This window comes from Silurus aristotelis (assembly GCF_946808225.1).
Source record: "Silurus aristotelis genome assembly, chromosome: 23".
Classification (NCBI taxonomy): domain Eukaryota; kingdom Metazoa; phylum Chordata; class Actinopteri; order Siluriformes; family Siluridae; genus Silurus; species Silurus aristotelis.
Window position 1 is genome coordinate 3,692,409 of NC_139596.1, and position 12,611 is coordinate 3,705,019.

The 12,611-nt window shown below is 39.2% G+C and overlaps 2 protein-coding genes across 7 annotated transcripts in view; one reads left to right on the forward strand and one right to left on the reverse strand.

Moving 5' to 3' along the window:
* Positions 1 to 12,611, forward strand: part of LOC310717971 (D-amino-acid oxidase-like) — a 188,335-nt gene that overhangs the window by 78,022 nt on the left and 97,702 nt on the right. The gene's annotated exons all lie outside the window — the stretch shown is intronic.
* coro1ca (coronin, actin binding protein, 1Ca) overlaps positions 1 to 12,611 on the reverse strand; it is a 42,001-nt gene that overhangs the window by 3,141 nt on the left and 26,249 nt on the right. For all 5 annotated transcript variants that reach the window (XM_083526350.1, XM_083526351.1, XM_083526352.1 and 2 more), the window contains 5 exons: positions 5,517 to 5,639; positions 2,181 to 2,310; positions 1,301 to 1,482; positions 1,020 to 1,139; positions 473 to 577 (listed from right to left, as the gene is read on the reverse strand). In XM_083526350.1, the coding sequence (XP_083382476.1) occupies positions 473 to 577; positions 1,020 to 1,139; positions 1,301 to 1,482; positions 2,181 to 2,310; positions 5,517 to 5,639 (660 nt within the window). The remainder of the gene's footprint in view (positions 1 to 472; positions 578 to 1,019; positions 1,140 to 1,300; positions 1,483 to 2,180; positions 2,311 to 5,516; positions 5,640 to 12,611) is intronic.

A 12,611-nucleotide genomic window follows, 5' to 3' on the forward strand; every position in this document is an offset into this window, starting at 1 on the left:
TTCGTTTCTACCTTCTGTCCATCTTACCACCCGCCTTTCCTTCTTTCTTTCCTACTTACTTTTCTGCCTTCTTTTCTCCTTTCGTTCTTTCTTATTTTCCTTCCTTCCTTCCTTCCTTCCTTCCTTCCTCTGAAGTTGTTTCCGAAATAACGAAATTGCGATTTTTTATCTTCGCTTCTTTCCTACTTTCAGTCTTTCTCCCATTCTTTTACCTGCTTTCCTTCCCATTGTCCTTCTTTCTTTTTTGAATTTTGTACCATCCTTCCTTCATTTCTTCCTTCCTTTAATCATTTTATTTACAATTAATTCTGAATAAAGAAGCCACTAGTGTTATAACTCGCACCTCAACTGCGTATTGTGTGTGTGTGTTTGGTGGTGGGGTGACAGATGACACGCTCAGAGGAAGAGAAGAAAAGGGAAAAAAAAAAAAAAAAAAAAAACACCATTTGGGAGCTGTAACGGTGGTTCTTACCTTTCCGCACAGGTACACCACGTTGGTGTCGGGGTCGTAGAAAGGCAGGAGGACTCCGTTGCTGGTGTCCATTTCGTGGACTGAAATGGGCTCCTCCATGTTTTGCTGGAAAAGAAATACAAATCCGAATGCCACAAATTTTCTATGTATCAACTCGGTGGATAAGGTGTTTGTATCAGAGGGTCGTGAGTTCGAATCCCAGCACAGCCACATCCAATAGAACATACCATGGTACAGTATGGTCATTTTCATCCTCAGAAATCTTGCATTTATAGGATTTGGGGCATTTTAGCAGTTGATTTTCTTATTCACAAAGTTGAGGGTTAAGGGCCTTGCTCAAGAGCCCAGCTGGGTGGGGCTGGGATTTGAACTCACAATCTTCTGATCCAAAGTCTAATGTCTCAACCACTTGACTACCAATTCCTCGATCATCCTCACACATTTTGGACCTAAATCTCAGTGCAAGGCAGGAGTTGTGTGTAGACACAGTGGTCTGTGTGTGTGTGTGTGTGTGTGTGTGTGTGTGTGTGTGTATAAAGTATTGTACCGGGTTCCAGAGTGCGAGCTGTCTCTCGCTCATGCGGCTGAAGCCAGTGGTGAAAACATTCCCATCAGACAGGAAGATGGCTCTCATGGGCCTCGCTCCCTCGTGGGCTTTATCCTTCTCCTGATACATGAAAATACACACTCGATAAGTTGCTTATACACAAACAGGACAACACTCAGTAAATACAGATGCGTGTGAGTGTGTGAATATTAAATTTCCTCAAAACGATAGCATTGGTACACTGTGTGTGTGTGTGTGTGTGTGTGTGAGAGCGCGGATACCGCAACGATCTCCTCCTTGCGCGGGTCTATGACGCGGATCTTCTTGTCCTTGCAGGCGGTGCAGATGAGGCTGCCGTTGCGGTTCCAGCACGCGCTGAAGATGACGTCCGGGTGCATTTCCTCCAGCGTGATGAGCGCCTCGCCCGTGCCCACATTCCAGATCATGATTACGTTATCGCAACCTAAACATTTGTTGAGCAGAAAGTGTTGATTTCGTCTTCGCTCCATTACAACAAAGTTATTGATCGTTTCCAAAATGACTAAAGCGAATCGCAATTCATGCTTACATTCTTTGCTCCTTTCCTACTGTCTGTCCTTCTTTCCATCCCTGTCTTTCCTTCCTTCTTACTTTCCTAATTTCATTCTTACTTTCCTTCTTTTTTTAATTCCTAATTACTTCCCTTTCTTCTTTCACACTCACTATCCATTTAAAGCAAATTGCAATTTGTGCTTTCTTTTGTTTTGCTTCTTTCCTACTGCCTGTCCTCCTTTTTTCCTTCTTACTTTCCTAATGTCCTACTTACTCTCCTTTCTAGTTGCTTTCCTTATTTCGCTCTTTCCTTCCTTCTTTCACACTCAATATCCCATTTTACTTTTCTTTCTTGTTCACTCCATCACAACACCAGGTCATTGATCGTTTCCTAAAGGGAAAAAAGCCAATTGCAATTTGTGCTTTCTTTTTTTTTTGCTTCTTTCCTACTACCTGTCCTCCTTTCCTACTTACTTTCTGTATTTCTTTCCTCCATTCCCACCTTTATCCCTTCTCCCTTTCCTACTTCTTTCCTTTCTCCCAGTCTCAGTGTGTTTTTCAATACACAATGATATGTAGGATGTGTCAGGACATGCTGAAGTGTGTGTGAGGCACGTCCCTGTCCCTCACCGGCACTAAGTAGAATGTTGCGGGCCGTCGGGTGCCAGGTGATGATGCCCACCCTTTTGGAGTGGCCTTCCAGGACCACCACAGGTTCCGCCATGGGGGTCACCAAACCGTTCTCGGGGATCTGCCACACCTGTAATGAGACGAAACCCGTGTTTTAATACAGCACCAACATCAAAGAAATGAACAATATGCATAACCAATAGGGCCAAAAGCCTTCACAAATGCTCATGAAGTAAAAAAACGAAATAATTAAATACTGCATTGCATTTAGAAAGCTAAAAAATAAAAAAAAGCTGAGCTTAATAAAATTATTCTTTTATATACATCTCTATGAGCAAGCTTATATCCTGAGGGTGGAGCTTCGGGAACATCAGACTAATCCGCATGTCCTAACAATTACAGACCTAATATTGAAAAAAATACTAATCCTCCTTACGTTATACTAAAATAGACGTCAACCGATTAATCGGTTTTGGCAAAAATCCTTATAATATTAATAATAATAAGAAATAAACTTCCATAGTTTTTCCAGATTGCTTTATATAGTACAAGAGCGGCCTCTAGAGGTAAATCACTGAAACCACATGCTGTTTTAATTTGAATGCGGTTCTTATTTTCCTCCAATAAAATTATATATATATATATATATATATATATATATATATATATATATATATATATATATATATATATATATATATATATATATATATATAATTATTATTATTATTTTTTTTTTAGCAAGTTTTCCTGAGTCAGTAGGATACTAATTTTCTGGTTCAGTAGGGTTTTTATTTTTTTATCTTTTATATTTGCATTGAAGTTCAATACTGTTTTTCATGAAGGGAAAATCTCATGCTCGCACATCAAAAGTATCCTATACAATTGTGTGCCACAAAATGTTTGGTAAAAGCACGGGGAGGAAAATCATATTGCAAGAAAAAGCAGTTCTTTCAACCAGTCTGAAGTCAAAGGCTTGGCACTTGCATTTTTACGCCTCTAGGGGGAAGCAGACTGCAAGCATCTGATCTCTCTCGACGCTGATCTAAGGCTGATCTTTCAGTGTATATTGAGATTAGACACGAAACCAGGACCTAAATCAGCACTTTAGTTGTGTACACATGATGCATAATTTTAAAGCAGGAATTCATCACAATTTGTTCCACCATTTATTTTAATGGTTGGTGGTTAAATAGACGCCAATGAAAAGAACAACATTCCCTGCTTCTCTCACCTACACTATACCATGTCAATACCACCCAGACACACCGCTTATTTAGTTTCAGACATTCTCCAAGAGCAGGTCAATGTCTACAATGCCAACAGGTCTCCACTTCACCATGGCTTCATATTTCAGTGAGAGATTTAGGAGAATATTCCATTAAAATGCTCTCAGCCTGAGCACTGATATGTCAACTTTTGCTACACAATATAATATATATATATATTATCTGCGGCCGGTTATAAAACCCAGATACAATTATTATTCTTGTAGCAAAGAATAGGGAGACAGATGTGTATGGACCTTCACACCTGCTGTCCCAAATCACTGTCTGGGAGGTTTTTAGTGTTGCAGCTGTTTTGCTGCTGCATTAGTAAACTACTTACTGCTGTTGCATGACCGGAGTGTCATCAGTATTGCAAAGACGGCGTTTACAACACTGCATGTTTTAGTAGATTATAAAATCTAAATGCCAATAAGAGCAATAATAATACAGTAAATAATGGAATAAAAATGTACACCAAACTAACATTGATGTGTTTGTCTTCTATACAAGAGGGAATAGGATGGGCCTGTACCAACTACTCAATCTACATGCTTTGCAATTAGCTTTAAAATGTGACCATTTCAAACAATTGGCACTGGGATGAGATCTTTCCAAATTATAGGTTTTAGGATGAGACCATTCCAGACTATAGGTCTTGGGAAAACATCTTTCCAAACTACAGGTCTTGGGAAGGGATCTTTGCAAACTAAAGGTTAACAGGGCTGTTCATAATCGTGGTTGCAGAGATTGGAATTTTCCAAACTATAGACCTTGAGATGTGTTTTCCAAACTATAGGTCTTTATAATCTATATGTCTGGGTCTTTTCAATTCAATTCAATTCATTTTTATTTGTATAGCGCTTTTAACAATCAACATTGTCTCAAAGCAGCTTTACACAGATAATGCGGTGATTAAAAATGAATATGTTCTTTATGAGTAAGTTTGTCCCTGATGAGCAAGCCGGTGGCGACTTGGAATGGGTCTTTTCCAAACTACGAGCCATGACAAGATTCTTAACTAAACTATGAGCCTTCTCCAAACTACACACCCTAGGAATGAAAAGCTCTTTCCAAACTATCCAAAAGGTCACTTAAGCAATTCCAAACAATAGGATATTTGGATGGGATATTCACAAACCGACTGATTTTAGGGGATTTGACTCATTTTTAAAATGGAAAACTATCATGACATTCTTGTACCGAACTTTATTACAAAATAATAGTTCCAGCAATCAACTATCTGGCAAAACCAATGAATCGATCGACCTCCAAATAAGATCCTTCCAAACCTAAGCCTTATGAAATCAAACTTGTTTAAAGCCTTTTTACACTTTTTCTATACAATGCAATTGTTTTTCCCTAAATCAAAAGGAAAAATTCATAAGAAATTAGATCTAATTCACAGAAAGTTTGCTGAACACACAATTAAAAACAACTATAAAATAGCTTGGTACATTCTAAATATGATGTAACATTGCGGATTTCAAAATGCTTTCGGTCTGTAATTTAAGCTCCGTTCAGCAAACTAGCATGTGAAAGCAAATCGAGCAAGCAATGGCGGCCTGTTTAGTCTATGCTAACATTCAAACACTTTCCATTTCAGTCCTAAAACGGATTTACAGGATTGGACATGCTCATTAGCGTACCAGGCCACGCCCAGAACTAGCATGCTGGAGTTTTCATACTCTTCCTTATTTATTATAACCCTTATAAAGTTTATTCTTTATTTACTCTTTGAAGCATTCACCGGCACATGAATCATCCTAAAGCAGGAAGTGAGGCTCTGCACAGGCTCATCTGCTGCTATTTTAATGACTCATACTTTGATTAATGCTACAATAAGTAAACCAAATGGGTGGCACAAACATCTTTAAATGTAACATAATAACAAGCTAATAAACACTAGAACAAAGGTATGATTTAATATTGATTTATTGCGTGTGCTTGGCCTCTGAATACAAGACTGGTTTGGATATTGAGAGTGTAGCCGTCGTATCATGTATACCAATCGTATGTGGATTTAATACACAACATATGTAAGCGTGAGAATAAAATAAAAAAATCCTACCATGATGGTGCAGTCCTCAGAGCCGCTGGCGATCACTTGATCGTTGTGAGGACACCAGTCAATGTCCAACACTGGCCCCGTGTGTCCACATACCGTCGGGTAGGACTTATCTATACGGCCCGACTGCAGAAAGAGGAGAGAATAAAACATGTTTAAACACAATGCCAAATTATAAAAATGTCTGACAAAGGTAAGACACAAATCCTCTTCCGGGTTGATTCATATTGTTTCCTGTATACTTTAACTATTTTCTTATAGCCATATGCCACTTTGTGAAGCTCAACAACTTTGGTTTTACCTATTGTGATAAACCTCATATTTATACCCCTGTGGTACAGGAAGTCATGCTTGAATATATTTTCTGTTCCTAGTCACCCAAGTGTATTAAAAGAAAAATATAAAATATCAATGGGAATATACTTCAAATAGAATTTATTTTAAAAACGTATATAAAAGTGGCATGTATAATATCAAAATGTGCTAAATGAAATAAATATGAAATTATATTTTATAAATGCTGAGAACAATAAAGGATATGCATTCAAAAACAAAACAAAAAGTAACACCCAAAAAAAAGGCCACTTCAAATAAACAGCACGTAGCATCAGTGATTCACTCTTCGATCTAGTGCTGTATAACGCATCCCGGAAAAACTATCGACCATTTCAAACCATGGGCCTTGAAATGAGACCATTCTAACTAAAGGCCATGGGATAGGACCTGCCCCAACCAGTGGAAACTTAATTCAACCAGTCCAAACTGCAGGACATGGGATAAGACCTGCCCAAACTACAGGTCATGAAATGGGACCATTTCAACTAAAGCCAATTGGATAGGACCTGGCCAAACTATTGGCCATAGCATTGGACTATTCCAAACTAGAGGCATTTTCATTAGTTAGGAATCGAAACACACTGTACCATTTGGAACAAAAACAAATAGTTTAAAAGATTATCTAAGCATTTGGGCTGCCAAAAAAGAAAGTTACATCATAAATAATTTGTATTAGTTTTGCCATATTTATCCACACACACAGACACACACACCATACATTCCTGGTCTTCCATTCTAAGGTGTGGCCCGGTTTGTTTCCCCAACACCATAATAAAACTGACAGAAAGATGTTCCAGTTAATCAACAGCCAGAAGCACAAAAACGTAACAGCTCTAACGTTTAATGTTTACAGCACTGTGATGGTTAGCTACATTTGCATCTTACACGTTATCCTTTTCATCCTCGGGTTTTCAGCATTTGAATTACAGATGGCATTCCTGTGCAATGAGATCGAGCTTGCATCGCATTCCTGTACTAAATGTGAACGAGGGCCATCGAAGGGAATGCGCGAGAATCTGGATGTGGACAAACAGGACTTTAGGAAAACAAAATAAACAAACAAAAAAAAACCCCACACAATGTAGGAAATGATCTACACTGTACAACAACCATGAAGTAATAACACAAAATATTCAATTCCTGTGGTAACATTTATAACGAAAATATTGCTACATGACTGGACACGGCTGAGGTAATCATTAGCATGCTAGTTTGCTAGCTAACAAGCTTATTTTTTTCCTGACATGTTAAAGGCATAGTAGCTGCAAAACAGATGAATGGATTTTTTTTGGTAATTTACCCTCACATCTGAGGTAAAACCCCCCCAAAAAACTCTCAATGTCTATAATAACACTATAATTACACTTTGGTTTGTAACAGTTTGGTGTAACAGTTAAAGCCAAACTGTAATACCAACCAATCAATGCCCTGACCATCTTTAGCCGACCAACCTTTAGCTGAGAATTTGTACCCGACCAATGAACAATGAAGACTCATTACCTAAAAGTCCACTAGACACAAACTTACAGAAAGTTTCATCACATCAAGATGCTGTTATTTGATTCAACATTTTTTTTAGCGAACCATTTATTATTAGCCTTAGGACATGTCTCAAACAATGATGTCCCTATGACCGAGAAAATAAATGATGCATAATTAAAGCGAGTGCGTTAAAAGAAACGTGTGATTTGAATTCAAGCTCACTATAACGAAGGAAATTTCTAAATCAAACCAGAAATAAGAGAAAAAAGAAAGAGCAGCACGATGTTGCTTTGTTTCTGTCATTCGTTTTCTGTAACTGCAGCTAAATCTATAGATCTAGATTTAGATCCATAGACAAGGCACCCACACACTTTCTCTCAATCGCACACAATGAAAAGCACCAAATGAAAGGACGTCTGCGGCTCTGCTTCCCCACAACCGACTTCCAGATGATGTCAGGGCCTTCTGGGTGTGCTAGGTCATGACCTTTGGACCTTTAGCCCCATGCAGAACAAAGAGTGTGAACATGGCCGAGCAGGTGACTAGGCATTCAACAGCTGTTGTGTGTGTGGTTGCCACGCCTCCTGCTTCATGACGTCACTAAGAACACAACCAATCCCAGTGTTATTCACAACTCCAGCATCACAGGAAACGAGGACACGAGCGGACAACAAACCGAAAGACGAGGACACACCCACAAACACACCACACACTTTAAAAAAAGAAAAATTTACAATAGACTTCAGAGCTGTATGTAGAACAATGGTTTCCCATAGATTCTTTAGTGTCAACAAAAGCAAGAACACAAAACAGTGGGCACAAAAGTGGACACTGACTCTCAGGCTCAGCACTGATGGACAATTCCACGTGACTGATGCAGTAAACAGATCCATCAGGAATAAGAAGAAAAGTGCTAAGTACGGTGTCCTTACACTGGAGACGCCTTCCTATTTAATAACCCAATTCATATGCTTAGAAGCCGTACATCAAAAAATACAGTACCCACAGACATCAACGGTGTCTGATGTCCCACTTCCTAAATTTTGACAAATAGCAAGAGGTCATTGCAAGGCCATTTTTTTAATGACCTTAAAAAAAAAAACAGTAGAGAAATTCTGTCAAGTTGGGATGGGAGAGAAAACGAACACCGCACTTGTGTATGAGTTCAGGATGTGGGCAAAGGAGAGAAGACAGGAAGCCAAGGAAAGCTAAAGGGCTCACTACCCTCATTTTTATCCACAGTCTTTAAATAAAGTGCTGTTAGCTTTAATGCCATACAATTCATTCAACTTCTGTCTGACTATTTTAAACCACATTATCTATATACCTATTAAGAGTAGTCAATAAAAACAAATTACCTCATCACTTATATGGAATGCTGTATTGATCCAATAGCCTCATAGTATCTTTTCATATTGATAATTATCATAACATCCATCCATCTCTTGTATAGCTAAAACTGGTTACCTATAATTCTTAAGTACTGACATAACTGATTTTGTATATTTCCACTTCTGTACACAGCAATGTTAGGAAGCTAAGATCGGAGCACAGGGTTAGTCATGATACAACACACCTAGAACATAGAGGGTCAAGGGCCTTGGTCAAGGGCCCAGGCTGGCAATACTGGTGCTTAAACCCCAGATGTTCCGATCGGTAACCCAGAGCCTTAACTACTGAGCAACCACTTGTCAACATTAGAAATGCTTCGGAACCAAAAGGGTACAAGGGAATAACAAGAAAAATGCTGCGACACTGGAGACTCCTTCCTTATGTAAACCTATCCGGTATTAACCATTCAATAAAACATGCGCAAATTATATTTAATATCCATATGCCTATATGTAAACATGTATACCAGACTCTTATTTCTTCCTCCATTCTCCTCCAAGTTAGACAAAACAAACAAATTCAGACAAAACACTGTTTATGTTCTATTGAGAAAACCCAACAAAAACTTAACTCTGTCCAAAAGACTATCCTGTACCTGAGAAGATAAAGCCACAGATTTGCATTTGGCTTTACAAAAGAACAGACACTGAAAAACTCTTGCCTTAAACCTGACCCATCTTGCTGCTGTGTAAAATCAAGTTAAATCAAATGAAATCAAGACATTCTGACCAATCGTATGTAAGAATTCAATGTCTGGTTGGTGGATCCATTGCATTTGACACTGTAGATAAAAGAAGACCTTTAAACAGACTGAGAACTTTGTGGGTCTCCCTATTCCTGTAAGAATCAAGAATGTTAATAAAGTCAGGTACTGATGTGGGTGAGGTGAGGAGGCCTGGGGTGCAGTCAAATTCATCTCAAAGGTGTTCAATAGGGTTGAGGTCGGAGCTCTATCACAGGGGATTTTCCACTCCAACCCCATGTATAGCAGATCTTCAGAGAGCTGGCTTTGTACAAATTTTTTAATGAAGAGAAACATCAGACAATGCGTTGGACTTTTTAAGTTTCTTTGTATACATTGCCATAAGAATCAACTTCGATGATTGATCTAACTCGGATGAGATGCCCAGCACTGATGGCTGGATGAATAACGAGTTTAGTACTTGTCAGTGGTAGTGAAACAGAAAAAAAAAAAAAGATATAAAGTAGGCTTGGAAATCAGACTCTGAAGCCAAAAATCTAATTTGAAATACGAGTGTAACTTTATCTTTTAAACTGCACATTAATAACATTACTTAAATTATATTCCATCATCTCCTTTGACTGGAACCCCCCATATCTGGTTACAAGATGCCTAAGAATTGATCCATGCTCCTCCCCCCCGTCTCGACCAGCATAATGCACTGCACTGAATTTTCAGAACCACCACCGTTACTACAACTTGCATAAAATGTGGCAGCAAGAATTTTAACACCCAGAAGTCACATTGGGAATTTTTAGCACAGACTATCCAATTTTATTACTAGTTTTTACATCTAGTTATATGAACAAAAGGTTGTGGACGCCTGTCGATAGGATTGGTATTAGCTTTTTTTTTGTGAATATCCTATTCCCCATTTAGCCCCTATTCACTGTAATATTAATCTCCACTCTTCTGAGATGATGTTCCACTTGATTTTGGAGAGTGCTTGTGGAGATTTGTGCTCGTTCAGCCACTTAGTAAAGTCAGATGCTGATGTAGGGCGAGGAGGCCTGGAGTGTAGCCAATTGTTTGGAACAGGTCTCCTAGATCATGTGAAGAGGAAAGACATCCAAATCAATTATGTGCCTCCATCTTTGTGGTAGCAGTTTAGGGAGGAACCAGTTTTTGCTAAGTATTTTGCCCATATACAACCATCATTGGCGGAGAACATCACCTGGTCCCAGTCGGGTCTTTACCATCTCCCACCACCTATTCTCACAACGTTCCACAGAGGGACCATCGAGAGCATCATGGGCACTTGCATCACTGCCTGGTTTTAAAATCGCACCGTTTCAGACAGTGGATAGTGAGGAGGGTTGAGAAAGATCGTTAGGGTCTCTCTACCCTCAATCGTGTACAGATACATTTACATTTGCTGCATTTGGCCCTTATCCAAGACAACTTCTCATTCATTAAACTGGCCAGCGATGGGGTTAAGGGTTTTGCTCGGGGGCCCAGGATGCAACGTCCAATACCTTAACCACTAAGCTACCACCTTTCCAGTTGCACGACCCGCTGCATACGCAAAGCCACCAGCATTGGACCTGATCTCACATACACCCTCCACAAACAGTCTTCAATCTTAAGCTGTCTGGGAATTGGTACCGAAGCATTCGGGCCATCAGGTCTACCTCACAGCATCACTATGTCTACCGCCTCACTGTCGTCTGTTGTCCTCGGCATTAAATATGCACTTTATGTAGTGTTTGGAGTAGTTTTGTGTAGCTCTGTGCGATTTGTGTTACCTTTTGTTACTTCTCTACTGTATATGGCTGGAATGCTAAATAAATATATAAATAAATAAAAATACAAAGCACAACTTTTAGTCCATTATTCATCAGTTCTTTTGACTTATTTCCACACTTCATATTAAGTAAATAATAAAAAAATATATATAAAAAAGATTTACTACTATTTTTTTAAATCATTTAATCATTTATTTATATGATGAATTTCAATCCTCCAGCCGAATCAAAACAAGAACAGAAAGATAATATAATTTCTGTGCCTAAATGAAATGTATGGAAAAAATGCAGACAGGATAAAAATGTGATCTACTTGAAAAAAAATTAATAATAAAAAAAAAAATCGTTTTAATGAATGGACATTCGGTGCCACCCAGATGAGGATGGGTTCCCTCTTGAGTCTGGTTCCTCTTGAGGTTTCTTCCTCATACCATCTCTGAGATTTTTTAAGTTGTCACTAGCTTGTTTATTAGAGATCAACTTAAAATTATGAGGAACACATTTAGACATTCATTTTTACAACCGAACCTCTTTATCTCTGTAAAGCTGCTTTAAATCATGTCTATTGTTAAAAACTCTACAAGTAAAAATGAACTGAAACACGGAACGCTAAATCGGCCAAATGAGCATCTGTAAACTCTACACAGGGCCTAATTAACCTTTCGCATATATAAATATCGTGTTAAACTGCAAGTGTGCGCGTGTTGGGCCATACACCAGTTACAGTACTCCAAAAACCAACCAACTAGCTGCAACAAGACTGATAAATGCAGACAAGAGAGAAGGATAGGAGAAAAGGTAGAAGGGGATAAGGCGAAAGAGAAAGAGAGAGAGAGAGAGAGAGAGAGAGAGAGAGAGAGAGAGAGAGAGAGAGAGAGCCGTAATTAATTCAAACGACATTAAAACAAAATCTATTCGCGCACACACACGCCGAGTCGGCAGAGTTCCAACCAGATACAGTGAAGCACTTGACTCGAAGGAAGGGGGAAGAAAACCTGAACTGCACCCTTTCAGCCCTGTCAGAAGACTGAAGACTGAAGACCTCGGATTGGTCGACTGCTCTGAAGTTTAGCCAATGGGGAAACAGCAGGAAGCCGGGCTGGAAGAGTGACAGGCGGGGAGCAGAGTATGACCATATATGGTAAAATCTGCAGTCGGTGGCCTCCAGAGCTCAAACGGAGGAAGAGTCTGCTGGAATACAGAGTGGGAATGAGAATGACACGTGCAGTCAGTCATACACTCGAACGTGCGCACACACACACACACACACACACACACACGGCTACTTAGTGATATTTGCCCTTTGGCAGAAATCTTCATCCGGATCTGCTATTAGACACACTCACACCCTATATGAACACGTCACCTAAACCAGACCTTAAACAGGATCAATAAATGGTC